The sequence below is a fragment of the Falco naumanni genome, chromosome 1 (genome assembly GCF_017639655.2).
Source record: "Falco naumanni isolate bFalNau1 chromosome 1, bFalNau1.pat, whole genome shotgun sequence".
NCBI classification, from domain to species: Eukaryota; Metazoa; Chordata; class Aves; order Falconiformes; family Falconidae; genus Falco; species Falco naumanni.
Genome location: NC_054054.1, coordinates 104621262 through 104647217, shown reverse-complemented (window position 1 = coordinate 104647217; position 25956 = coordinate 104621262). Strand labels below are relative to the sequence as shown.

Below are 25956 nucleotides of genomic sequence, written 5' to 3'. Positions count from 1 at the left end.
TAATAGAAAACAGAATGTGGTGGGGGTTTGAAAGGAAAATGGCAAATCCCTGGAGATCCTAAGTGTTGGCCTTGCAAGTCAAAACTGTCAATCACACCATGTCCCCTCCAAGTACTATTTCTTGAAGGGAAGGAGGGGATGGACTGGCGCTTTTAGCCACTAGGTGTTACTGTTGCTCCACAGAACGGGATCGCTTTAGCATAAGCGAAACATCAATCATAGACACCATCTGCAGCTGTATCTTAAGATTTAAACCGTAGTAAGTAATGTTACTTCAGGATTCATGTATTGTAACCCCAAAATCAGAGCACTTTGGTGTGTTTCCTTGGGGGGTGTGTGTGTGTGATGGAGGCAGACTGCTGCTCCTTGTGTTTTGTTTATACATCACTGCATAAATGGAGCAACTCAAATTCATCCCTTGGGAACTTCCACTGACTTCGATGAAGGTACACAGGGAGTATCAGGTCGCTTAAGGTGTCACTGAGATCATGTCCACTGGTCAGGAAAATACATGGGCTGTTGAGTTGTCTGCCTCCCTGCCTCCTCTGTGACTGGCCACAGCCTGCACCGAAACTTTAGAGGCATTTTAATTAATCTTAGATCTGCTGTCAGCCAGGTGGGTTCCTCAGGCAAGTCATTTAACCTTTCTCTGCTTTTGTTTCTCCATCTATAAAATGGAAATAAAGATCCTTGTCTCCTCTGGGAAGGCTTTTTTGAGACCACAGATAAATCAGAGCTGTAGTCCTTGACAATCTGGTGGCATGAACCAAGCAACAGGTTTTGCATGAGCTTTTACTGTTGTTTCCAGAATAGGTTTTCTGAGAAAGAATGGGCTGAGTGCTTACCCCTCCTTAGTAGCCACTTTTAAATGAAACAGACTCATGATAAAGAGCAGCACTCCACCGCACCCCTGTCAAATGCACCTTAACGTCCTCTTTCTGTTTGGTCCTTTTTCATAGCTCTACCAAAACTTAATCCAGAGGACAGCCACGTTTCATCCACAGCTTCATCATTTACTTAATCAACTGGGCTTTGAACCTCAGAGACATATCCCTTCTCTGACCCTCTTAAGCAACAAGCTTCAAGTTCACAACAATATTGGGTTTTTTTCTCTTAATTCTTAATAGCAGGCTTTGGTGCACAAAAGCAGGTGTTTCTTCCTTTCAATTCTTGTATTCTATGCCTTGCCCCCAAATGAACCAGCATAAGCAGAGGATGTAATGCAAGTCTCTGCCTGCACCCACTAGAAAGGTGTTTCCGCACACACACGATAAATATCATGCAACACACAACAAACAGGCAGAGCACTCATTCTCATGGTAAGTCTTGCCATGTGGTTGTATTTCTAACCAAGGCATTATTTTCAGACACAACTTGATTTGAGTGCTCTAGGGTATGTGTTCCAAAGTTGGAAACAGTGTTACAGTACATTAAGCAAAGTACTAGTACTGAGCCACAAAATCTTATGAAAGATTTTTTGAGTTGTTTTCATTGGAAATTTTTTATATGCCACATTAAATGAAATATAATGCAAACTTAGAATACTGTTTTCCAAAAGACTGAATGATTTGCAAGTGCTAAAGGGTTATCTGAAAGGTGACTGGCACTACATTTTATTGCTGCTTCCAGTACAACTTGTGGGCCTCTAACTAGGAGGCAAAGTCCTCTTATCTGCAATTCAGGCAACAAGCATCACGTCTTGATACAGCAATCATTGTGTCTCATAGCCTGAGTTCTCACAGACATTTCTAGAGTGAAGAATAGTTTTACTGAAATATTATTGATAGCCTGCAGTTTCTTTTGGCTTTTGAAGGAAAAAGGAGGATACATCCATAAAGAATCATCTGGAGATGATAATTTTTGCTTGCTACCAAAACATTATGGTGGAAAACTACCCATTTAATAAATGCAAGACGTACAGACCATTACCATTATTGTCTGGAAGTAGTTCACTTACTGCTGAAGTTTCCTCTCTGCTGCAGTCTAACAAAGAGTTTTAACTAAGTGAAACAAAATGGCCTTGCTGATTTGTACACGCGTACTCTCAGCAAATACATCAGTAACTAATGTAACTTTACCCATATGCCTAAGGCAGATGCTGATAACATCAAATGTACTTCACTTAGATGCCTTTGAAAATATCACCCTAAGTGGCTTGGAAGCTTAATTCCCACTTTCTAAAGTGACTTCAAACCCTAAATCACATGGATAAATCCAAAAATTGCAGCCTTAGTCAGCAGTGCCCTCCTTATTCTTCAGTGGCTAATATAAACACACACAGACTCTATCTGACACTTCATCTAAAAATTAATCCTAATTGCTTTCTGGGCAGCTGCAAAAACAGCCAGTTTTACCCAGTTTCAGTTACCTCTTACCCTACACCCCCACCCCCTTCTGTGCTGCTGTCCACAATAGGACCCTTTATAACACATTTTTCTTCATGTGCTAGTGGCAGCTAATAACATGTGCCAGCTAATAAGAGAGGTTGTCCTAATTTCTTCTCTCTGGGTCACCTTTTCTGTCTTTTCTGAAGTCTGAAGTCTGAAATGAGAAAAACAACATAGCTGCAGAAAGAATTAACTATGAGCTGTCCCAGTTCATTGTTGAACTTGGTCCTGAATCATACGTGGATCTTCACAAACATAAAATACACATCCAGTCTGATACAGCAGATTCAAATTTGGGGCTAGGTGCAACTATTGCTTTTTCATTGTTTTTGTCCCACCAACTTGAAAACAAAAGGTTTTCTTAAGTTTAAAATACTGTGTGAATGATGAGATGCCACTGCCACACTGAACCATCCTGAACTCTCCCTATATAAGGATTGAAACAGCAAGGAAATCTACAGTGTGATAGAGGAGACTCTACCCCCTCAGTGAGAGCAGAGCAATTCTGGTTCACGTTTATTAGTAGTACTAGTAATAAACATTTACATTATGGTAGCGCCTAGAGGCCCTATTTGAAAGCTCATCTAAAACTGCTGTTGTACCTGGGCACTAAACAGCTCTGAAGTTGCACATCTGTCTGCCAGATGTTTTGGGTTTTTTTTCTTAGAAGCTGCAATTTAAAAAAGCCTCTTGCTTCTACTAACAAGCCTTCATAAGAAACTTCCAAGAGCTTGCTTGATCGTCCGTGCAGGAGCATCTGCAGCTAAAACCGCAGTGAAACTTCAGGCAAGGACAGACTGCTGGGGCTGGCGAGGGACACCAGAGCAGTGTGTGAGCATGGCTGATGAGGGTGTCTGGTACTGTTAGCCCGACTCTTGCTTTTCATTAGCCTGACTTGCTTTCCGGAGGACAGAAAGGTCAAGGCGGGGGGAACACCTCCCCTCCAAAGCCGTGCAGACAGGGGGGTCCGCCGCCAGCCCCGCCCGACGGACACAAAGGCAAGGGGTCCCCTCAGGGCACATTGCCTAGGGCTGAAGGCCGTTCAGGCGCCGCAAACCCCTCTGCGGGCAGCGTGCCAGAGCCCTGGGTGCGCACAGGGCCCGAGCCCGCCGCCGCCACAGCACCAGCTCCTTCAGGCGGGGCCCGGGGCGAACCCAACACCCAGGATACCTGAGAGGCCGCTTCCACCTCCCGCGCCACAGGCCCCGTGTGTGTGAGGAGGAGAGTCCGGACAGCCGCGGCGGGGGGCCCAGCCGTACGTGGCGGTGACGGATGCGGGCCGCGGTCCCCCCCCCAGCCCCACCGGGCTGCTGGCGGGACGCCACCTCACGGCGGCCGAAGGACGCCCAGCCCGCGCGCGCCCCGCCCCACGGCACGTGACGGTGGCAGCACCAATCGCAGCGCGCCTTCCCCTCTTGCCCTCCCGCCTTCTCTCCCCGCGCGGGCAGCGCGGGCGCGTTGCTGGGCAACGGGCGGGCGGGAGGAGCCGCCGCCTTCCCGCCATGCTGAAGGCCAAGGTGCTGCTGGTGGGGCCCCGTGAGGTGAGCGGCGACCCGGGCCCGCGGCAGCCGCCCCCGCCGCCGAGGCCGTGCTTGCATCCGCGCCGGCCCCTTGACCGCCCTCCCCGAGGCCCGCGCCGGCCCCCGGAGGGCTGCGGGCCCTGCGGCTGCCTTCGGCGGGGCCTACAGTGCGGAGGGTGCGCTGCGGCGGCTGGGGGGGCCGGCGGCGGGAGGGGGGAGGGGGCAGGCCTCATGCGCAGGGGCCTTAGCTGGAGGGAGAGCAGGGTGCTGGGGTAAACGCCGAGCTCTTGTCTTCCTTGTGGCTTTGGCACCTTCAATTCCTGCATGTGTCACTCACTCCTGCTTTCTGCCAGTCTGGAAAATCGGTCTTGGCGAACTTTGTTTCCGAAAGCATTGAAGGGATTGGCAGCTACAGCCCGACGCAAGGTGTGAGGTGAGGGAAACCTCGTGGCGCGCTGACAACCGCCAGCCCCTCAGAAAGTCCCGCTGTGTGGTTGTGGTGGTGCGGGAATGGCATCACGTTGTCCATCCGCTCCTTTTCACAGGATCCTGGAATATGAGAAGCCAAACTTGAACAGTAACAGCAAGGGAACGGGGTGTCGGTTTGAGTTGTGGGATTGCAGTGGTGATCAAAAGTAAGCCAGCATCGTTGTTACCTAACTCATAATAGTTCTGTTTACACAAAATACTTAAGGCCTAAAACGAATGATCTTTTTGAGATGAGGAATATTCCCGACTCTTTACAGCATTACATTTTTTTATAGCTTTCTACTATGAAGCATCTGATACAAGATGCTGTCTGCCATGATCCCAGCTGACACAGCCTTGTTTTGGATAAGGACTCCATATAACAGTAAAGTCCGTAGCTCCTAGAATGAAGTTACAGGTACAGAAGACAGAGGCACACTCTGTTAATTGCCTTCATGTCCTTGAAGTTATGTGAGTGGATTTCAAACCATGTATGTATATGATTGCAGCCTTAATTTCCAAAAGATAACAATTGAGAACTGGACAGGTCTGTTTTTAGGGAAAAAGTTTAAATAAGCATTTGACCAAATACTACATTGTCAGCAAATCATGGCAGCAACTAACATAATAGCTTAAGTCAAAATATTTGGAATATGATAGATCACTGGCAAGAGTACTAATGTTACAAAGAAAAAGTACTGAACTGTTTTCTTGAGGAGGGAAGAAAAAAACTTGGGTGCATGTTTCTGTTCTCCAGTGATCAATCTTACCATTTCCCATGCACCTGTTTTTCAAGGTTTGAAACATGCTGGCCAGCTCTGATGAAGGACTCTCATGGCGTAATAATAATCTTCAATCCTGAGCTGCCCAGTCACCTGAAAGAAATTGAAATGTGGTACTCTTGTTTTGTGCAGCAGCAGCCATTGCTTGATAGTCAGTGTCTCCTAGTTGCACATCACAAGCCAGGCAGTGCGGGGGACACAGAAGATCTGTCTTTGGGTAAGAAGATGGAAAACTCTATCTGTAACTCAGCTTTTTGTTGATCTATGTGTCTTTAAAATTGTTTACACTTTATGGCTTGCATTTTTCATTTAAATCTGTCAATCAAAGAATACTGGAGTGCTTTGCAAAACCAGAAATAATGAGTTGCAAAGGTCATCTAGAAGGTGAGCAATATTCCTATTTCTCAAAAAGGAAAGTAAAAGCCAGAAAAGTTTGAGTGACTTCTCTAAGGTCACACAGTGAGTATGCCCGCTGAGCCAGGAATTAGAACTCCTGCCATATTTCATCATCCATCACTATTAGTTTGTTTCTTATGTTGAATTTTATCTCTTGTTAGCTGATACTTTTGAGGCCATTTAAGCCCAAAATCTATCAATCAAAAGAATAGAAGCCCTTTGAAATAAAAGGCTAATGATCTTCCTCTTAAAATAAGTCATGGGTACCTTATATACTGCAAAATTATTTGTGGCTGTTTATACAAATGGGAACACACACTCCCTCTAGGCAACCTGTTCCAGTGTTCAAATAAATACATAATTATTCTAAGTATTAATATATTGATACATATTTAATGTAACAATAACATTCCATTATTTTGAAGTAATAAAAGAATGTTAGATAACTTCAATAGTAAAATTCAATTCAGTGCTGAATTGTTGATTCTGCCTAACTGAATGCCAGACCAAACCCAGTACTTTATCATTTAATAATAATGTTTGAAGAATTTAATCTAGCAATAAGTTGTACTTGTTTGTAATGCTAACAAGCTATGATGCATTTCTTCTTCATATGTTACATGTTATCTGGTGTGTCATACTGTTGGATACTACCAAATTCCAACTGACTTCAGCATGAGCTGTCCCATGACCTTGATTGTGACTATTTCTTTTATAGAAGGAATATACCTAATAATTTTTCATTTACCTTCAAAGCTTACCCGCTGAACAAGCTAAAACTAATACATTCCAACTTAGAAGAAGATCCTGAAGATGTTCGGATGGAATTTATGAAATACTTCAGAAGCATTATCACCTTACTAAATGAGAGCAGAGAGAGGGAAGAAATGTCAATTATTTCATAACATTAAAAGATATACTGAACAGGGAAGAAAAAGGATTATTTTTCCCTTTGTAAGCTGTGCTAGCCTGTGAACAGGTCCTCACAACAAGAATTTGCCAGCCTATAAACACTTCTGCCTATAAGCAAGTGCTGACATCAGATAAACTGTGGTGCCAAAGAGATGGCTGCACATCCAGGAATTTGGGTAACTTTAGCTGCACTTTGGTTTCATTTAGCGTCAGAGGTACAGGAAGGTATTGTTTAATGTGTTATCGTAGACCAAAAGATAAAAGTATGGGTCGTTTCTTCACTTCAGAATCCCTTTTTGCAGAGGTTCTAAGAGAAGGCGGCCTGACAGAACATAAGATTTGTGGAGTTCTGTTGAAGCATCTGAGTAAAGTGCTCATGTTAGCTGTATTCCTGGAGAAGTTATGCTTTTGGAAGTCAGTACAAACTGATTGGAATAGAGATCTGAAAAGTAGTCGTGGTGTGGGATCCAGAGTTTTATGTTCCAAGTTCTTCTTGTCATTCTGTCCAGCATCTGAAGAGCACATTGCATAGCTATTGCCTTGGCAAGACAGAGTCTTTCTCAGGACTAGGTTTGTCCTTCTATTCCAACAAAACAAATGTGTTGTTTGGGACAATGTTTAGGTCTCTCTGGGAGGAAAAAACCTGAAATCTTAGTGTAGTGGAGTACTTTGACCTGTGTTGGGAGTTCCAACAAAGAAAAAAAATAAGCTCTGCATTGTCCAGAGGAAGAAAAGCTGTTTTGAAACTTCTATTGCTGTTCCCTGTTGCATTGCAGTAGTGGTTTCATAGATAATTTACTTACTGATTTGGTTTGTAGTCATCCCTGTCCTTGGTGTGCTTTGCTGTGGAAGACATTTTTTTGTAACATGCAGTAGTAAGGCAATAAAAACATTTTAAAAATGCATCCTTTTTGTTCTCAAAAGGAATGTTAATTATGGTTTTGTGGAACAGTACATTTCACCTTAATAGCTCTAACAAGAGATGTTTACAAGAACTTGTCACTGACCCAAATAGCCAAAAAAATGACAAATGAAAAGCAGAAGCATGTATCCATACTACACACGCTTGTTTTTATTGCATGAGATAAAGGAGAGAGGGACTGGGAGCAGGAGCTGCAGAAATCCTTGAGAAGCATCCCATTTCACCTTGTACTGCAGCTCACGTTTTGAAGTGTGAGACCAGTGGCTTGTCACAGCTATGTCTGACCCACAGCACTGGATTTTACAGATTCTGTTTCACTGCATATTTGTGCCATACAGCTATATTTGAGCTGCAGCTGTTTTACAAGTATATTTTGTTAAAATAGCCTTGTCCTCACACCAACATTATCTTTTAGTAAACATCTTTTACAGAAAGTATGTTATAAAACAGGAAGTAGGAGTGAGAGAGCTTCTTGGGTTTTTCAGTGATGAGGTTAATTAGTCTACTATTTTTCCTATTTTCATAGTTTGGTTTTTTTCCAAATAATGCTTAGCCTGTCCTTGTGCAAATATTCTGTTTTCCAAGATGACAAGAAGAGATGCCTCAAAAATCCACTCAGTTGTTTGCACGTCTTTCTACTGGCCTCCAAGCAGCATGAGTTGGGGGTTTCTCCAGAGTTTTGTCTGGGAAGCTTCAGCGAGGCAGAGAGCAGTCAGGGTGTGCTGTGCTGCTGTGGGCTGGCGTTAGCAGTAGCTCAGGTCCTGGCCTCGTCAAAATGCCCCCAGGTCTCAAGGCAAAAAATTGGCACACGCTTTCTTTTGTCAGACCCCTTCAATGGGATTCATTGTAGTGGTGTAACAATGATTGACTGTAGCAGCTCAAAATAAGTTACTTTTATTGTTGCTTTTAAGTCACAGAGAACATTTTTCAGTTATTTTCATATACTGTTTGAAGCACTTCTACACCATCATGTTCAAAATCAACAAACACACTGCTAGAGTATAAAAGCCTCTTCATCCCAGTTGTGTTGTACTTCCCTGGTTTTTTTTCTCTTGGATCATTAATCTCTGTTTATTTGAAACAAAGGTAGGCAAGGTGAAAGATTACAAGAAGATCTTCAACAGTTCCAAGTTGTAAAATACATGGCTACACAAACAGAACATACTGAGCTAGACTTGTACTTCACACAACTACTATTTGAATGATACACTGGTTTGCTCAGGTTGGTACCAGGCACGTGGCACATGAAGTTGTGTGTGCACACAAACAACCTGCACTGTTCTGTTCTGGGGTCACAGCATTTGCTGCCCCAGCTTCATTTCGTGTCTGCTGGCTCCTATTCTGCCGTTAAAACTAAAGCTCCACTCAGTTCTGAGAGGAAAAGAGGGGGTGGTACTGAAAGAAAACAGTGAGAGGAAGGACACCAAGAAAGAAAAAAGCAAAATAAGCAGTAAGAGATGAAAAGAAAAGGTTGGAGGCAAATAGTGGGAGGTTGGCATTTCAACATCTACATTTTATTTATATGACTTTTGAAACAATCAGGCTTTATATGTTTGCAATCAGTGTCATAGGGTGGTCTATTGGAGGCAGTTATTGGAAAATTCACAGTCTAACTAGAGAACAAGTTTTTTACATGCTGCCTTAGATTATTTTTTCCTTGTTGCCAGCTGTGCAGTTGCTGGAGCCAATTTTTAAAATATACTGCCTTAATAAATTCAGTTTTTCCCAACAGCAACATTGTGATACGCGCTGGTAAGGACCGGTGTGAAACCCACCAAATATTTTATTTGGAATGTAAACCGGTGTTTGGGTGATTCCAGGGTTGAAAAGTCAATGAACTCTCCTATTCACCATCTTGCTTCATATAAAACATTAATCATGATCTTTAAACTCAAAAAAAAGGATGTGAATTAGTGGCATCTATACACCACAACTCATTATTCATTAGAGAAGAAAAACACACAGAACCAAAGACAGATCCCTAGACTTGACTTTATATCATCCAGAAAGGTCATAATATGTAATAAATGTGGAACATCATTCCTACAGTCTGGCCAAGAGATTAATTTCTGTTCCTGCTGCAGAACAGAGTAAATGCATAGACCCATGTAAAATTAATCCTTAGTACTGGAGAAGATACAGAGAAAGTATTTATTCAGAAGTATCATTTACTAATGATTTATGAAAGAGGTCAACAGAGGCACCCACTCAGAAGAGGGGTACAAGAATGCCAGATGCAGATGAGTGTATGTTACACCTCTGCCCTTCAGAGCCTGCCTTGCCTGTGCTATCAGTAAGCCTGCAGAGCTTCAAACAATGCCACATCACGGTGTTACTCAGATTGGGGGTGCACAGTCCCATCTGTTTGCTTACAGCGATGTGGTTAGCAAGTGACTGTGCTACAGCTCTGTCCATACTTCTGCTTGTGAGAGCAAAGAATTGCCCGGAGCAGTGTAAAGGAAACTGGGCACGTGAGCTAATTGGCCACAAGTCACAGGGAAGTCAGTCGGCAAGCCGCAGGCTTAACGAGGAGTAGAAACAATTTAGGAGCAGACGATAACAGAAAATTTGCAGCACAAATACTCTATTTTACTCTTCTGCACTGAGGACCTTACCGCCATGCTTGGAACTGTAAGATGGCTTTTTGGATGACCTTTCCAAGAAGTGAAAGGGAAGGCAGAGAACAAGTGAAGTCTCTCAGTTCCTCCAAACAAATGTGGCCTTCTCCAGGAGTCCTCAGTCCCTTAGAACGAACAGTTCACGCCCCCTTCTCATTCTGTCAGCACCCATGTAGCTCAAACCCCCACTTTGTACAAACTGCACACAAATTGGAAGTCTCCGAGTTTCCTGTCCCTTTCTGTTGTTCCTTGTCCCTACTGGAATTCAGTGGCTATTTGTTGCAGTGTTTTTTCTGTGATCACCTGCATTTTCAGGGTTTGGGGAACTGAGGCAGGAATCAGGGGCATAGAACACTTTAAATATTAATAAATTCAAATATATTCAGCCTCCACAGTGCAGAATATGAAGACTCCAGGATATGCCAACTGTGCAGTGAAAAAATAATCCGTTATTTAAATAGAAGTTATTCAGGTGCAATGTATTTTTTCACTTGGCATTGAGTACTGATAATCTTGACAGCTTACATCATATTTGCAATATGCAGAAATTATTTTCAAAGTTTTATTGCTGTATAGCTACAAAAAGGTTTATAGCTGTAGGTGAGCCCTACTGAAGGTCACATTCACTTCCCATGAAAGTAGTTGGTACATTATTGCTTTGAACAGTTGACCTGTCTGGACAAAGAGTCAGCATGGAAATTTGATAGGGAGCAGCCAGAATCAGAAGAATTCTGCAAAGCTAGGAATGCAGAATTTTAAGACTTTAGGGTCATATGTAGAAAGTTAATGGCTGCAGGTACCTTGCAGACTGGTGATTTAAGACATTTAAGCTCTTCAATTATAAAATAGAGTTTACTTGGGTTACCTCTTACAAGCTGTTTTCTGCACATGCAGAACGTTATGAAACCAATAACTACTTGTGATGATGAAAACAGTTACAGGCACTGCAATCCAGATGCATGGCTTCCAGGGTAAAAAATCATACTTGTTTACAACCAAACTTTGGGAGTAGGAGCAAAACTGAATGAAATACATTTGGACCTTACCAAAAAAATGCAACTTTCCTTTCAAGTCATATATTTTGAAGGCCAGGCCTTTGCTCTCAGTTGCTCTCAGCAGTATTGTTCCAATGGACACAATAGACATAAGAAATCCTATGTTCCTATTTCTATTATTGCACTGCCAAGTGACTACAAGGAAGTCACGTAGACCGCCACATTTAAGAGTACCCATCCATGCTGTGTTTTTGCATGCTCGGTTTAAAATATGTAGGGTGCTGACATGGAGACACTTTATGAAGCAACTTCTAGAAGGCATCCAGGACCTTTTAAAATCTGATATTAAATGACTCAACTTTTCAACAGGAGTACCTTCCTCTGGAGGTCACTTGTGAGTACTTCCTCTTACCACTTCTCCAGAAGTCTTCACTGTGGTACAGCGAAGACTCCCCAAGAGATCAATTTGCCTTGTTAAGAAGTTGCCTCTCCCAAGATGCTAGGAAGCCTCTAACAGTAACTCACATAGCTTTACTCAGCGCTCTTCATGCATACGCAGACACTACTGCACTTGTGAATACAAGATACCATATGCTGCTACTCCAAAGCAGTTCAAGGGGTTAATTCCCATGTACGCAGCAGGCCCGTTGACAGCTCAGTTGTATATTTTTGCATTGATCCATCTTAAGTTGTTTACCTGGGACAAGATTCCCCCTTGAGTGACTGAGGTTTACATAACTAGATACCTCGTAAAGGCACCTGCTTAGAATTTGCTGAGAATTCATCCTCAGAAAATCCGTCCTCTTCACAAACAATAGTATCCGGAAACCTCTTACCTCTTGTTGTAATCACCAATCTGATGGAACTGGCTTTGTGCAAATGGTGTACAGGTTTGGCCACCCATGCTCAGAAAGTTACACTGAATCAGGAAAAGACCACCTGAATGGCTGAAGAAGAAAGAAACAATTGTATGAGAAGTGCTGGTTTTTTCAGTTTAGCAACACAAGGAGAGAGGGCACTCGATGCTTGATTTCTGCAAATATACCACAAAGAAAGAAAATTGACTGTGTTCACTTGGACATAAGATAATCAAGGCAATCATCAGAGCAGGGATGCTGGTGCTAAAAGGCTGGACCATTGTGACCAAGTTACACAAACCTAAATGTAAAGCATTCTTATCTGCTCCTTTTGCTCATTCTCCCCTCCCCAGCCCATGAACTCCAGAAGGAAATAATTTGACCTTGAATACAAGGTGACCTTTTTTTTTCACCTTAAAGAGAAAAAAAGCAGGAGAAACCTAATATTCCTGCTCATATTCTATTTCTGTATAATCTAACCTAAAAGACAGCTTTAGCATAACAATATATGTGAACAAACTAGTCATTAGTAACTCTAGTCTGGGAACTGAGGAAGGTTTCTAACAGAGTGGGACAAACCTACCTTGTTTCAGAATGGTGCTTAATTAATAGTTTGTGATAGAGTGTCACTGGTTTGTGATGAACACAACTGTGTGCAACCTGCTCTAGGTGAACCTGCTTTATCAGGGGGCTGGATTAGCTGATCTCCAAAAGTCCCTTCCAACCCTGACCATTCTGTGATTCCGTGACCTGATCCTTCCAGTCCCTTTCTTATGAAAACAAGAGGCTTACTTCTATTTGATTCATGGAGGTATTTTTTTATTTAGGTATTTTCTACAGAGGTGACAGTGAACCAGAACACCAATTTTAAAAACTTGGATTCTGACTCACACTCTCCAGCTGGAGATCAGTTAAAGACATAGGTTGTATTTATACAGATGCAAAGGAAGTAAAGCAATTTTGTCATCTGCTAATAGAAGAAAGGTAGCACAAATTTTCTCACATGAGTCTCACTTTAGAGAGTACTGTCTGAGGACTGGCACTGGGTTTTGCTTGCATAACTCTCAGACAGGAATTAAAAATGCCCTATGTTTTGCTGAGTTCCATTGTCTCTTCCTCCCTTTGTAAGGAAATGAAAGTCTGTTTCTCCACTAGTTCCATGAAATCTATCTGAATCCTGGTAACATGTCCCTGAGAATTTGCTCAGAGGGAGTAATAGACAAGGGAACACCCTCCATTGCTATGTTATTGTTCCATGAGCTCCAGACAAAAGCATTTATTGTGGTTTGGCAGCAACCATCTGTTCCTAAAACCCTGGGACTGCATTGTTCTTTACTTGTCAAAAGTTGATTTAGTACCTACAGGCACAGATTGCAGGATTCATCTTGTTAGGAAGGATCTTCGAGCTTTCTAGACTGCTAGGGTCACCTCTCTCAGCCACTTAAGACCACCTGGAGGAGTCACACCAATGCTGACTCTGAAGACCAGGCCCTCAAAGAAGCAAAAGGTCTGCCCTGCAGTGAATATTCCAGGATTTTCATTCTGACCTAGGTTAAATGGTAATACTCCAGAAACTGAGCAACCAACTGCCAGGCCCATAATAATAACTCTGAATCATTAAATAAAGATACTTCTAAGGGAAAAATATTGTTAAGGCCCCAAAATTGTTTTGCTGTGTTTGGAATTCTAATAACGGTAGACAAGTTTGACTGGAACTCCTAATGATACAAAGATCTTGCAATCTTGCTTATCTATAGCTAAGATAATGTGCCTGAGACCTAAACAAAGCGGTTAGGAGGCCCTTCTTCTGCTTGGAGTGGTGTATCTTTACTTTTAAAGCAGATGATTAAAAGTAATATCTAATGAAAACTCCATCTGTTTTCCATTGAGCATAAACTTGGCTTTTCTTCTCCCCGAAGGTTGCATGAAGCTTTGCAGCACACAGTGCTGACACCTTCACAACGTAACAGGACAAGCCAACCCTTGATGCAGTTCCTTTGTCCAGGGAAGTTAAACATTGCATATATCTCAATATATTAACATAAAGCTGAACTTTTGGACCTTTAATTTCTTTCATATCCAGGAACTGGAGATAGATGTACAAATATGGTAGTGGTATAATAAATCTTAGGTCTCACAGACCTGCACAGGTCTGAGTCTGTGGACTGTAAAGGTTATTTTACAAAGCACTGGCAATAAAAGCTAAAATTTGCCACTCTGTGCTCTCTTCTCTACTTGGAAAAATGGGAATTTTTGTGTCCTATTAAGACACAAGGTCTATGACACGAAGTTGGGCAGCTGTGATCCCTACAGACACTGCTACAGTTTTCTATAACTCAAACCACAGAAGCCAAACAGATACACGTGCAGTTTCCATTACTAAATCATTCATTTTCCAGTCCCAGAAAAACCTAGTAGTATTAGATACACAAATATTTTATGCTAACTGCTGCTGAAGCCCCATGTCTTCAGCCTTGTGTCTTAAGCATATACCCAAGTCTAGATTTTCTATCCTCATAAAAGTGTCCTCCTCCCTTGCTCTCTGTACAGACATGGCTACCTACAATAATGGATTTTTTAGGAATTTTGTAACTTTGAGACTTCTCTCATTCTATCAGATGTGGCTGAAAATGGTCAATGGCTTAAGAAGGGACAGGTAAGATAAACAAGCTGACACAAACAGGTATACAATATATTCTTATAGCCAGGCTAACAAAGTTAAGTATGTAGGTGGAATAACGTGGCAAAAGGATCACTAACAGCAGTTGTGTAGTGAGCAGGAATGTGTGTGTGCTTCTGTTTTGGTGATATGAACATATGCTATGTGGCTGTGGATTGCTTTTTGTTACATCGTTTGTTAAAGTTTAATATTAGGAAAAAAAAAAAAAAAAAAGGAGTCAGGACATTCATCCCCAGCCATCTGCAGTTCCTGTTAGACTCTTGAGACTCCATGTGATTTCCTTTCTCTTTTACACCCAGGCACCACTGGCCAATATCCATCATCCTGCCAGTTAACAAAGACTTGGAAGCCTTTGGCATAAGTTCCAGCCTGTGTCTGGCTTCTTTTTGTCAGTCCTGGAAGGGGCCAGAAAATAGGAAAGATCCCTCCCGATGTCAATCTGCCAGGCACAGGGCAGATTCCTGGATGATGGCTGTCTGCCACACACCCCCTTGCAGACCCCTGGGACAGGGTGAGGCTCAGAGGAGGAAGGGGACTGATGTGGAAGGCGATGAATCTAGCTAGACTCCACTCCAGTTACCTTTGGCTGACAATATGTTTTCCTGGGGACCAGGATGAGCATTGTTCAGAAATCACTCACTTATAAAGAATCTGAAGGCCTCTGCACCAGCGTCCAAGCACGGCTGCTGAGCACCAACCTGTGGGTCACCTCGTAAACCAGACACTGGGTCCAGCTGACAAGGTCTCCTAAAGGAAAAGCTCCATGGCAAGAACAACCACAGCCCCAAAATTTGGGTTTAAAATTTCCATTGTCATCTTTCTTGGGACCTTTCAGAGATCCAGCTCAGATTCAAGGGCTTAATCTGCCATTATCAAATATAATGAAGAAATCTGGCATTCTTTGCAACAGAAGGTGAGTGAGCCCTGATCTCTCCAGCTCTTGTTCTGTTCCCACAGGATAGCTTCTCTTTAACCATAAACAGATGCCACCTTTGACATTGGCACAAGTGAAGCTGAACACATCAAATTTTGTCTGGTCTACTTACCTTCTTGCCTCATCTACTACTTTTACCTCTTGAATTACTGCTCCCCCCTCTTAATGCTTTTCATTTTTAAATTAATTGTTCATTTACATTAAGCAAACTAAACTAATCTTGCAGAAGATTAAAAAGACAGTGAGAGAGCCTTCCAGAACTGTCTTTCTTACAGGACTGTTCTCAAGATGTAAGCAGAAAATTGGATAAGTATCATTTTTCTCTACTCTTTCTGACTTAAAATCAAGGGGGTTTGAAAGAAGTAACCAATTTTTTAAAGCTTTTTTCTTAAATCCTGCTGATATTTTGTAATAGTCATATAACCATTTCTTAACCTAGAGGAAGCAAAAGTTACATTTCCAATGCAAAAAAATAAGCAGAGAGTTTGAACAGCTAGTAGGGTTATTAATCAGAGAGATGATGTTAGACAAGTTACACAAGTAAAATGAATAAAATCAAGATGAACTTTTTTTTGTCATTGAGAAGGATGTGAAAGAGAAGGTAGTTTTGCTGAAGGTGCAGAACCCTGACCCTTCACATGCAACTTTGAAGAAGCTTACAGCTTCCCAGGTCAAGCCTCAAACCCCCATCAAACCACATGAAGCCTTGACTGGATGTTATGAACATTTGAAAGATCAACACAGAAGAAACAGGGAAAGACTTCAGGCCTCTTACTTAGCACAAACAAGCTAAAAAGGTATGAATTCCTTGCTTTTTTCGTGGTATCCTTAATTTTCATATGACCCCCTTAGGCTGTGCAACAGATCATCCTCCTGCAGTCAGTGAACTGAGCCTGCTGCCAGCGTTCCTACCACGCTCCTCACTTGACCAGTTCCTCAAATTATCTGTGATTCACAGAAACTTTCTCTTTACTTAATGTGACATAACATGAAAAATGCATGAAGAATTTGCTCTAAACAGTTTAAGTATGAAAGGAATAAGTGAAGGGCTGGCTATGAAGACTAACTCCCTCCTCCTTTACTGGACTTGGCACAGCAGAGCCACGGGCTCAGTCTCAGTTTACTTAGATGGTGCAGAAAAGAACTGAGAAACCTAAGGGACATTTCTGGAACAAGAACAAACATGCATAAAATGACTGTGGAAATTAGAAGGTTTCTTACTACCAAAAGAAGGAAATTCTGGAGCAAATGCCCAGATAAAGTAGGAAACTGTGAGGATAGGAGAGGTGACAAGGAGGAAAGAGCATATTTTTGAATAGCACAATCCATTTATGAAAAAGATTGGGAACTTGGCTCACTGCAGAAACAGAAGACTGGACTCTGCCACCCAAAAGCTCATTTTCAATTCTAGGTTTCCTTTCTTCCTTTCCAAACCAGAACGGGTGAGGTCTAATTCTAAAGGAAAAACAATCTGTTCTTTCTCTGCACTTGCCTGTGTAGACCTGTAAGTTAAAATGCATGTCACCTCCTTCCCATGCTCCAGCAAGGACAATAAAAAAAGAATGTAATCTCTTGTGTGGCCCATTACAAGTATATATTAATGATGTTTTAATTTGCATTCAACGTGGCAAAAAAAATCCTGTATTTCATACACCTTTACAAATAAGGCATATCTGACATGACTGATCACTAATAGAATAGAATCAAGCAGGTAATATACAAGGGTAAAATATTACAAGGTTGTTTCTTACCTTTTGCTTTTATAAGAAAATGAGATTCATGTTCATGTTTGTTTACATGAGTTGGCCGCAACTAACTCTGGAACTGATTCATAATTCCTATTCAAATTTTACATACTTGAGATATTTAAATCCTGCAAGTTTTGTGAAAGTGGATGGCCAAGTAGACAGATTATTCATCTGTCATTAAAGAAACAGGCTAAAATGAACTCAATGCCTATTAAACATCAGAGAATCCATGCTGAAACACAATCCGAGATATAAATCCACAGGAAAAAAGATTTTGCTGTTTGCAGAACTACTTGTATTGAATGATATCACAGAGAGATAACATCACTATGACAGAATCTAATCACCACTCAACAAACATTTTGGAAACAAGTCAGCAACCACATCTGCTTCAACAGAACCAGAGCCTCATGTGACAGGAAGCTTATTAGAGACCCTGTCTCTCATTATTTTGTTTTTGCTTATAACTTCCCAGCATGAATATTCAATATTGCAAAATAAAGCAGTTTCCTTCACATACTGTCCGGAATGGAGAAAGAAATTGGGCCAGACATTCCAGATCCTGAAGAAATTGGTGCCTGTGGAGCTATGGATTTCTACCAGCAAAACATCTGGCAGAAAATAACATTAAACATGAATAACTTGCTTCTCTTTCCTCTTACCATTGGTGTCAGGCAAGAATGACTCCACTGAAGCTTGCTTGATGTATTAAGCCTGAAAACAAGACAAAAGAAAATCAGTCTTTTAAACATAGCAAGACATCTTAAAGCAGTGTAACTCAAAATGTCTTATTTCCTCAACAGCATAGAAAGTTACATTGTGAGACGTTTTTCTTGGTTACTACACATAAAACAGTTGCTTCACAATATTCTGAATGCAACTTAGGAAAATTCCCATTTGATGCTCTTTCATGGCTTTGGTCATAGCTCCAGGAGTCAGAACCTCTGGCACAGGTAAATTTTGGTGTTTTGCAATACCACTCATCTGAAAATCTGCCCAGGAGTGGGGCCAAGTGTCCTAAGTCAGAAGGGTCATGGAAGCTCTGTGTGCTCAGTCCTTTTAGCTGAAACACTTCCTAAAGTGAAAAGAGTTGAACACCTCTAAATTAGGTGGTCCCTGTGCATCAGCCCTTGATTCACCTCTGCTGCCTCAGTTATTGAAGTGAAAGTCAGCCTGCCCTTCCTCACTGTGCCCAGCAGTGGTGTGTGTTTTGGAAGACTGGGGCTGTGGATCTCTTAAGTGTGGGCACTTCCATCTGTTGTATGGCATCATGACAACAGCTCCCATTGCCCCTTCTCACTCCTCAAATCTGCTGGAGTTTTTCTTGCACAGAAAGCAGGACTAGCAGTGGGATCGGGCAGTGCTGAGCAGTGGGATACCATTCACTTCCCCTGGCAGGGGGGTCTTGCATGGATGTATCCACACAAGGTCCCTGTGGAGGGCAGAGACCTTTTATACAGGCAAAAGCTCTTCAACAGGGCTACACTCTGCAGACACATCAGGCAGTACCTTCCCTGTGTCTCTGGATGACCACTCTTTCTTCTTTCTCCATCACCTCAAGGACAGATAAAAAGCCTTTCAGGGAGTGTCAGTATTGCCATTTCAACCCCATAGATGCCAAAGTGATTTTTATACTCTTTCTGCTCAACTAATTGCCAAGACCCAACAAAGGGACTTTAATGGGCTGCACCAGGCAATAAACCATCATCTATTGGCTCTAGAAACAAGGAAGGAAAAGAGGGAATGTAAAGCTGGAACAAAGCACAGACCCAGAGCAGGTCCAAATACTTGCAGAAACTGATTTATCCAAAGATTTGATACCAGATGTTTGATTCAGACAGCTTTAACAGAGCTCCGTAGAACGTTAAATGCTTTTCATGTTTTCAGAATTCAAACCACTCCATCTGGGCACTTCTGCCACAGGGCACAAACAAAACACTGCTTAATATTAATCAAAGAAGTGAGTTCTGCTCTGCAAGTTCAATATAAAAAGAGTAAGAGCAAACATATGCTAAGTTGTTTCTGGGAACGATGAACACAACATAGGAGCTGTCTTGCATTACCGCATTTCTAAATTATGCCAGCCCAAAGTCTGATTTTAGGGAGGATACACTAGTGATATGTTACTACAAACATTGTGCTAAACTGGAGCACTCTGCATCTCTGATTATATATATATACATATACACACACACACACTGTTCATAATATACCAAACATTCCTGTTTCTTTGTTTACCTACAGTTTCCATAGACTGTTGCACAACTACTAGTCCATGGAAAAGTTGCATGCTTTTTCTTGGACATCTATTTGGGTATTGCCTCTTTGCAAATAATATTAATTTTTGCCTGCGCCCATCTTTAGCTTCATGGACTCCTTGCTCTCCTATTAATTCCTTCTCTCTAGCCAACCAAAAGCCTGTAGCCATATATAATAAGAATGACTATTTATTGCATGCTTACAGTGCAAAATCTTTTTCCAAATCATTTTCCTTCTTGAAAGCCAGGACTACCTACATTTGTCAAGCAATACAAAGCTGTTGGCTCTGGGCAGCGGCAGCTGAAGTCACTCCCTTATTTTGTTGGTCACCAGTGCTGCTTCCTAGCCTCTTTTTGCTGATTCCATTCTGCAAAGGGGAAGGATTACAGGATAAGGATCTGGCCCCATTTTCTCTCCCTGCCATAGCTCCTTCCCTTTTTCTTGACCAGCCCCATATATTGCCACTTCCATTTCTTCCTGCTTGTGCCTTCTGCTCTCTCAGTCATCAATAACTCCAACTCAGAACAGTTCTTCTTTGAAAGAGGTGATCCTCCAGATTGTCTCATGTCTTCCTGAAAGCTCGATAACTTTGCCAGTCTTCCCTTAGAATTCCTTCTATAATTGACTGTAGCCTCTTTTTATTTAGAACATCATGCACCCCACCAGGCGTAGCTTGACTATGAGATGTGCAGAGACGCCTCTGTGTCAGCGCCATGGAGTTTTCGTGTATTTGCTCTGATTAGACACTGGATGGTGCTCTTTGCACTGTCATGCCAGCAAAACTACCTCCACAGCAATCCTTCTCATAGGAATTGCAAAAATTCCCCACGGTCAGCTACAGTTACATGTTTTAAGTCTCTTAAGTCCTGTGGGAAGCATGTTTTGACTACATAGAATGTAGCTGAAGCTGCAGTGGAAGAAGCTCAGCTAGGTAAGGACAAATGCCAAATAAAATGTCACTGCCTGTTACTTGCAAATCCACCGAGTAGTAGCTTTCACATTCCTCCTCAAATATTTTATTTGCTAATTGGTTCCTTATCAAAGTTCCCCATAGCAACAAGGGAGATGTAAGTGGCATAAAGTGGGCTGAATGACATTATGTCTGCATGTAAATGTAACTCGGATTGTGCACCGAGGAGATGATCTGAAGGAGGTTAACATCCTAATGTGAAACCTCCTGTGGTCTCAGAGGAGAAGGGAGCTTCTTAATGCTGCATGAATAGTTAAAGAGTAAGGCAGGAAAGCACACGTCACCAGCAAACATTTTTAAGAGAATCATGCTCACGTTCTCCAGAAAATGAGTTCGTTTGATCTTTTTACCTGCTAAGAAATTCTCATTTTACAACAGATGTTTGTCTTCAGCTATTTTTCAAAGAAGGTCAGAAACTTTTTGATATTTTTAAAGGTGTGATGAATAAACAAAGGAATGTACTTTATGGCAAAAAAAAAGCTGTAGGGAGGTAAAAGATAAACATTCATATTTTACCCCTTCTGTTGCTGACTTCTGTTCATTGCCAGGCAAGCCAGGCTATCTCTCTGGGTCTTCCCAGCTGTAAATCTGTGATAATTTCTTCTCTTCTGGTTCTACTAAAAGGCTCTTTCTCCAGTCAAGGTGCTATCAGAAGTACAAAATATTTTGTGTGTCGGCATCTAAGAGCTATCTCTGGAAAAGGCACTCAAGTAAAATAAAGAGGAAAATAGAGAGACCACTGTAACACCTAAGAGAAATCAGGGAAAACAGGGAATAAAAGGATTCATAAGGATGAGATGGTGTTGATGAGAAACAGCTGGACTAGCTGGGTGTACTCACTGACCTAAGACGTGAGATTTAAACTGGTATTAACAACTATTTGGGTTGGTCCACCTCTTGACATACAGTCGTAAGCAGAGCCTCAGAAAAGGCTCAGGAATCACTGAAGAGTCCCACCTGGCGGAAGGCCTCGAGCTATGCTTTTGGTGCTTCCAGCAGGGTTAATCTGTTCAGAAGGGCAAGCTTGTTCAGCTGGAGGATTCCCAAGGATCTGGTGATCCACTGAAATCCTATGGCATCTTCTTCAGCTGCCTTGTCCATCGTTTACACAAAGACAGCTCCGTCTTCTTGGGTATCATGTTCTTCTAAATATCTCCAAAGACAGTTCTAAAAGAGACATACTGAGAGTTCACAGTGGTTGGATTAATAAAACACTCCGCAATGAGCACTGCTGTTGAAGTCTTAACATGGAAATCTTTTGGCTACACCATTTAATACGACACACATGGGACAATTGAATTTTATGGTACTTGCAAAACTCCCTCCTTCTCTTGGCAAGTGGGCATTGCAACCATTAGAATTTATGGGATATCTGATCTGCTTGTGCCTCAGGGGAAGAAAATGGGATTAATGGCCCAATCCTGCAGATCTGACATGACTCATCTTATTGTTAATGAACTGGCCTTCTCAAGATTAGCAAACTGAATGCATGAGATGCTCCTGCTAACATACTCTTCCGTTTTGAAAATTACTACAACATGTAATATTACATGCAAAATAGCCTCAGAAAGCAGAATCCCCTGTTGTCCTTTCAGGCTTTATAAAGAAAAATACAATCTCACGAACAGCGCAAAACCCGAGTGAGTTCTCTCTGGGGTCCCACTACCCTTGTCCCTGCTGCTGGATCATATCAGGCTTTGCTGGGTGAGGTCTGATGAATATGTGGTGGCTGACATGGGCCTTGCTGGTGCCTCCTCTCTTCTATTATAAAATCCTGCTACAATAACAGAGCTGGCAGGAGGGACTGTGCATGTCCACACTTCAACTACTGCAATACGAAGTACAGCATCTCTACTTAAATCAGTGATGAAGGCAGATTTGGACTAAGGCTAAACACTGCATGGCTAAGCACAATCCTGCACTCCACTCTGCACTTCCCTGCAACAGTTATCTCTAACACAAAGGCAGAGCAGGCTATAGGGTGCTAGCAGTTTAAACCACTGTGGGAAGTTTTGCCAGAATATTTGCTGAATCCCTTTGCATCCTGCTCTGTGTGTCTGTAGACAGGTGCAGATAATTTCATTAATACAGGTATAGTGAACCTGAATGGATTATGGCATATTAAAAATATTAAAAATAAAAATATCTTCCAGTGAAGGAGTGTGTTAAGTACAAAGCAGTGTTGGTTTTGTGCTGCCCTGCAATGACAATTCTAACGAACTATTATTGCTGAGCAAGGTTACCCAAAGACTATGCTCTTAATGTGTCCTTTGTTACGCAGACAGAATGAGTTTCTGATTTCTTGGTTATTTTGCAGTAAGAAAAATTGTTTAGGTTCATGGTACATCACAACATTCAGTGAGCTTGCCCCTTGGGAGCCCAGAGAGCTTTCAAACCTTAATATAGACATCTTTCAAATGGATCATTAATGTGCATATATCTAGATTTAAGGCCAATGCAAGCACTTCAGGTTTTGCCTGCCAGATTTTAATTTTTGGCTTCATTTGCTTCCCATATATTCAAAGAACTGTACCACATGGAAACCTTTAAACAATAGATGGGATAACATAATTTTTCAATTGCTCTTGAAAAGGTTTTTAACCACAAACTATTCCAGGGTTCGCTAAGAAGTTACCATTGCAAATAATGTAATTGTTCCAGACCAAATTCCTTGCATTCCAGAATAACTTTTGAAGCAAAGAGCATGACTGGTTTGGGATTTTTAACCAACCTCTTTATGGTAATACTTAGACCAATGTAAATTTTCTCCAAAAGCTTTGCATTAAAAAGAAAGGACCAAAGCCTACAAACACTCACATCTGCAGAACCTAATGCTAACGATGCATCAATCTCAACAAAAGGAAAATAAACATTCAAACATTAGGAAACTCTGAACACTTTTTTTAATTTTAAACAAGTAAAAAAGTGAGAAAAACAGTAGACAAACTCTGGCTAACCTAGAAACATATAAAGTGCAAGCAATAAATTCTGTTCCTCCTCTTTTGCTGGAAGGACAAGACCTTAACGTGCCTTTTGAATGAACCCAGGGCTTGTTGTCATGAGCAGCTGAGTCCCTCCGTAAAGATGCGTGCAACTTCTGTTTCCCTGGGCTTCACCTGGAGTTAAGAACACACAGTTTTTTCTGGTCATATGTTTACTCTCCACGTTCAAACAATTCTTGCTGCATTCACGTAAAGACAATGTCATTTTGTGGTTTGTCCAATGAAGGAGACTGTTACCAGAATCTTCACTGCATAACACCTACAGGTAGAGTCATCTGGGATAGATGAGCTGTTGCTCTTGAAACTAGTTCTCCTACCTGCTCAGGCAGAGGGTCCTCAATGCTGCAGTTTTCTTCCCCTACGAGCGCAGTGGAATCTAGTCTTAGCAACCCACAAAGCCACTTCCCAAATCTACCTTGTTACTCAGCTTTCCTGGATGAATTGAATTAAACAGTGGGTGGTTTATGAGATGAACTACACTGGGGAGCAGTGCCTGTAATTCACTGCATACTCTTACCATACAGGGCACAATGGAATCAAACTTCTCTGCGGCCAGTAGGCCAGTAAAGCAGCATAAATGGGAAACAGCACACTTCAGAGGGTCTTTTTGATCTCCATTTTGATTCTGTGCTACAGGCCAGCTTCTCATTTCCCACACAACAGCCTGCTTCCACTGAATTCACACCAGATGTAGGCCTTGCGAGTCCAGAACTTTAGTTTATCTTTCTAGAACCTGTTTTTTCTTAGAATCGGCTTAGCTGTCATATAAAACAATAGTGTCTTGTACCATTCAAAACTAAAGGAATTAGCTCTGTATTTTATCAGCCTCACTCCCTATGAATACAAAGCTTTTGTGATCATACTCTTCATTGGGCTGATCCCAGCCCTGGCCCCCTGATCCCTCACAGCAGAGGACTGGCTGGAGTGTGCAGTGCCATTCCCCAAAGCCGTGTACTTTGTGGCAAGTGGTAGTACAATGTATGTAACTGGGTCTTGTCTTGCTGTGGAGTTGGGATGCAGCCAGGGTAACTCAACCAGACCTAGGATCTGGGACTAGTGTCACAGACAAAGGCAGTGATCATCACATTCTTCAAAGCCTAATAGATGCTTCAGTTGAGGTTAAAGTGCCCCAATTAAATAAAAAAAAAAAAAAAAAAAAAAAAAAGGCAAAGCCACACAAAGAGAAAAATCTTCCTACATATTAAAAAAAAAAGTAGGAAAAGTTTCATTTGGGACTTGAGCATTCATAAGCACTGAAGTCAATCAACCACAGGCCAGATCTATTAGGAAAACAAATGTAATTAGCTCTTTTGCTACTTGTTTGTTTTCCTCAGGCAAAAAGAAAAGACTTCTCTCCTAGATGTGTTATGTAAATTACTTCACTATGCTCTTTGCAACCAACCAGCCACAGTCCCCTTCAGTTTACTTCTGGTCTCCAGACAGCCACCGAGTGTACACACTCACCGCTTGTCACCGGATGTTACTGTTTAAACAAAAGCTGCAAACTTACCTTTTTCAGGCAGAGTGCGAAGTGACAGCTAGTCCTGCAGCTTGTACTAACACCGCTCACGCTCTCAAGGAAGATGCATTTTCCATTAACTTGCTTCTGCTGCTTGTGGTACTAATGCTGAAAACACCCATGTTAGATGTTTAGGCCAAATAAATTTGACAAAAATTAATGGGATTCTAGGAGCATTATTATTTCTGCAGAAGCTTGTTCCAGAAATAGTCTCTGCCCACCTGCAGCTCTCTAGATCTGATCTATGCCTCACTGATTCATTAATACTGCACTTGTCTAACATTTACAGCATGGGGACTGAAATTCAGGACTTTTAGTCTCTGCTGGTTCTGCTACTCCAATAGATCTGTTTCCATGCCTGCAAACCGCTGTTAAAACCTTGCTTACCTCTTTTCAGGTTTAGCTGAATCATGTTGGAAAATCCTTTGAGATCAAGGCTTTAAGAACTACAAGTGATTAGAATTAAAAGGGACATTTTGGGAGGCACAGAGGAAGCTACCCAATCGTTCCAAGTTACAAGACATTGCGACTAGATACTATATAAACTGTTGCCTCTGTCAAGTCCAATTTCTGTCCAGAAAAAGAAGGAAAGATTAAGTAAGAGCCATACATATAAAGCTAGTACAGTTTTGGATTGGAGAAGAAGGAAAAAAAAAAAGTACAAGCCCCTTTAGAGTTTTTCTATTCTTCAAACTACTGTATAAACCCCATCTAATATGTAAGCTCAGGAGTTCTAAGAAAGATTTTGAAATGTTGCAATTCCAATAGTCAATATTTTCTCTATGGAAGGGATATGATATTCATGTCTTAATAAGCGCTTGTAGGTATGACAAGGTATCAGGCTTGCTGTTTGCAGGAACGACGCATAAGAGTTTGATCCCAAACCAACCAAAACGTGTGGGAGTTTTGCCTTGACACGAACAAGATGAAAGCGGCTGCTAATATGGGTGGTGTGGGGCATCCATGTGAACACGCACAAGGACAGTT

At 41.8% G+C, this 25956-nt stretch overlaps 2 protein-coding genes and 1 long non-coding RNA gene across 11 annotated transcripts in view; 1 reads left to right on the top strand and 2 right to left on the bottom strand.

The window, feature by feature from the left end:
* The window catches only part of COL26A1 (collagen type XXVI alpha 1 chain), a 195351-nt gene extending 191594 nt beyond the window's left edge, over positions 1–3757 (bottom strand). For all 4 annotated transcript variants that reach the window (XM_040613961.1, XM_040613971.1, XM_040613990.1 and 1 more), the window contains exon 1: positions 3558–3757. The gene's annotated coding sequence lies outside the window, so the exon portion shown is untranslated. The remainder of the gene's footprint in view (positions 1–3557) is intronic.
* A 34-nt stretch (positions 3758–3791) lies between these two features.
* On the top strand, positions 3792–7370 carry IFT22 (intraflagellar transport 22). Its single transcript, XM_040614004.1, has 5 exons — positions 3792–3928; positions 4261–4340; positions 4453–4542; positions 5172–5374; positions 6310–7370. Exons 1-5 carry the CDS (start codon positions 3890–3892, stop codon positions 6456–6458), a joined length of 561 nt encoding a protein of 186 aa, XP_040469938.1. The 5' UTR covers positions 3792–3889; the 3' UTR covers positions 6459–7370.
* Positions 7371–8265: 895 nt separating this feature from the next.
* Positions 8266–21612, bottom strand: LOC121097254. Of its 6 annotated transcripts, none has more exons than XR_005830880.1 (5): positions 21406–21612; positions 20965–21093; positions 19682–19845; positions 17882–17933; positions 8266–11947 (listed from the first exon to the last, which is right to left on the bottom strand). It is a non-coding gene; the product is annotated as an uncharacterized LOC121097254 (long non-coding RNA). The 6 variants fall into 6 exon arrangements; XR_005830882.1 differs by lacking the exon at positions 21406–21612 and having other exon boundaries at positions 8266–11697; positions 11837–11947; positions 20965–21399; XR_005830883.1 differs by lacking the exon at positions 21406–21612 and having other exon boundaries at positions 8266–10431; positions 11837–11947; positions 20965–21399.
* Between the last annotated feature and the right edge of the window lie 4344 nt (positions 21613–25956).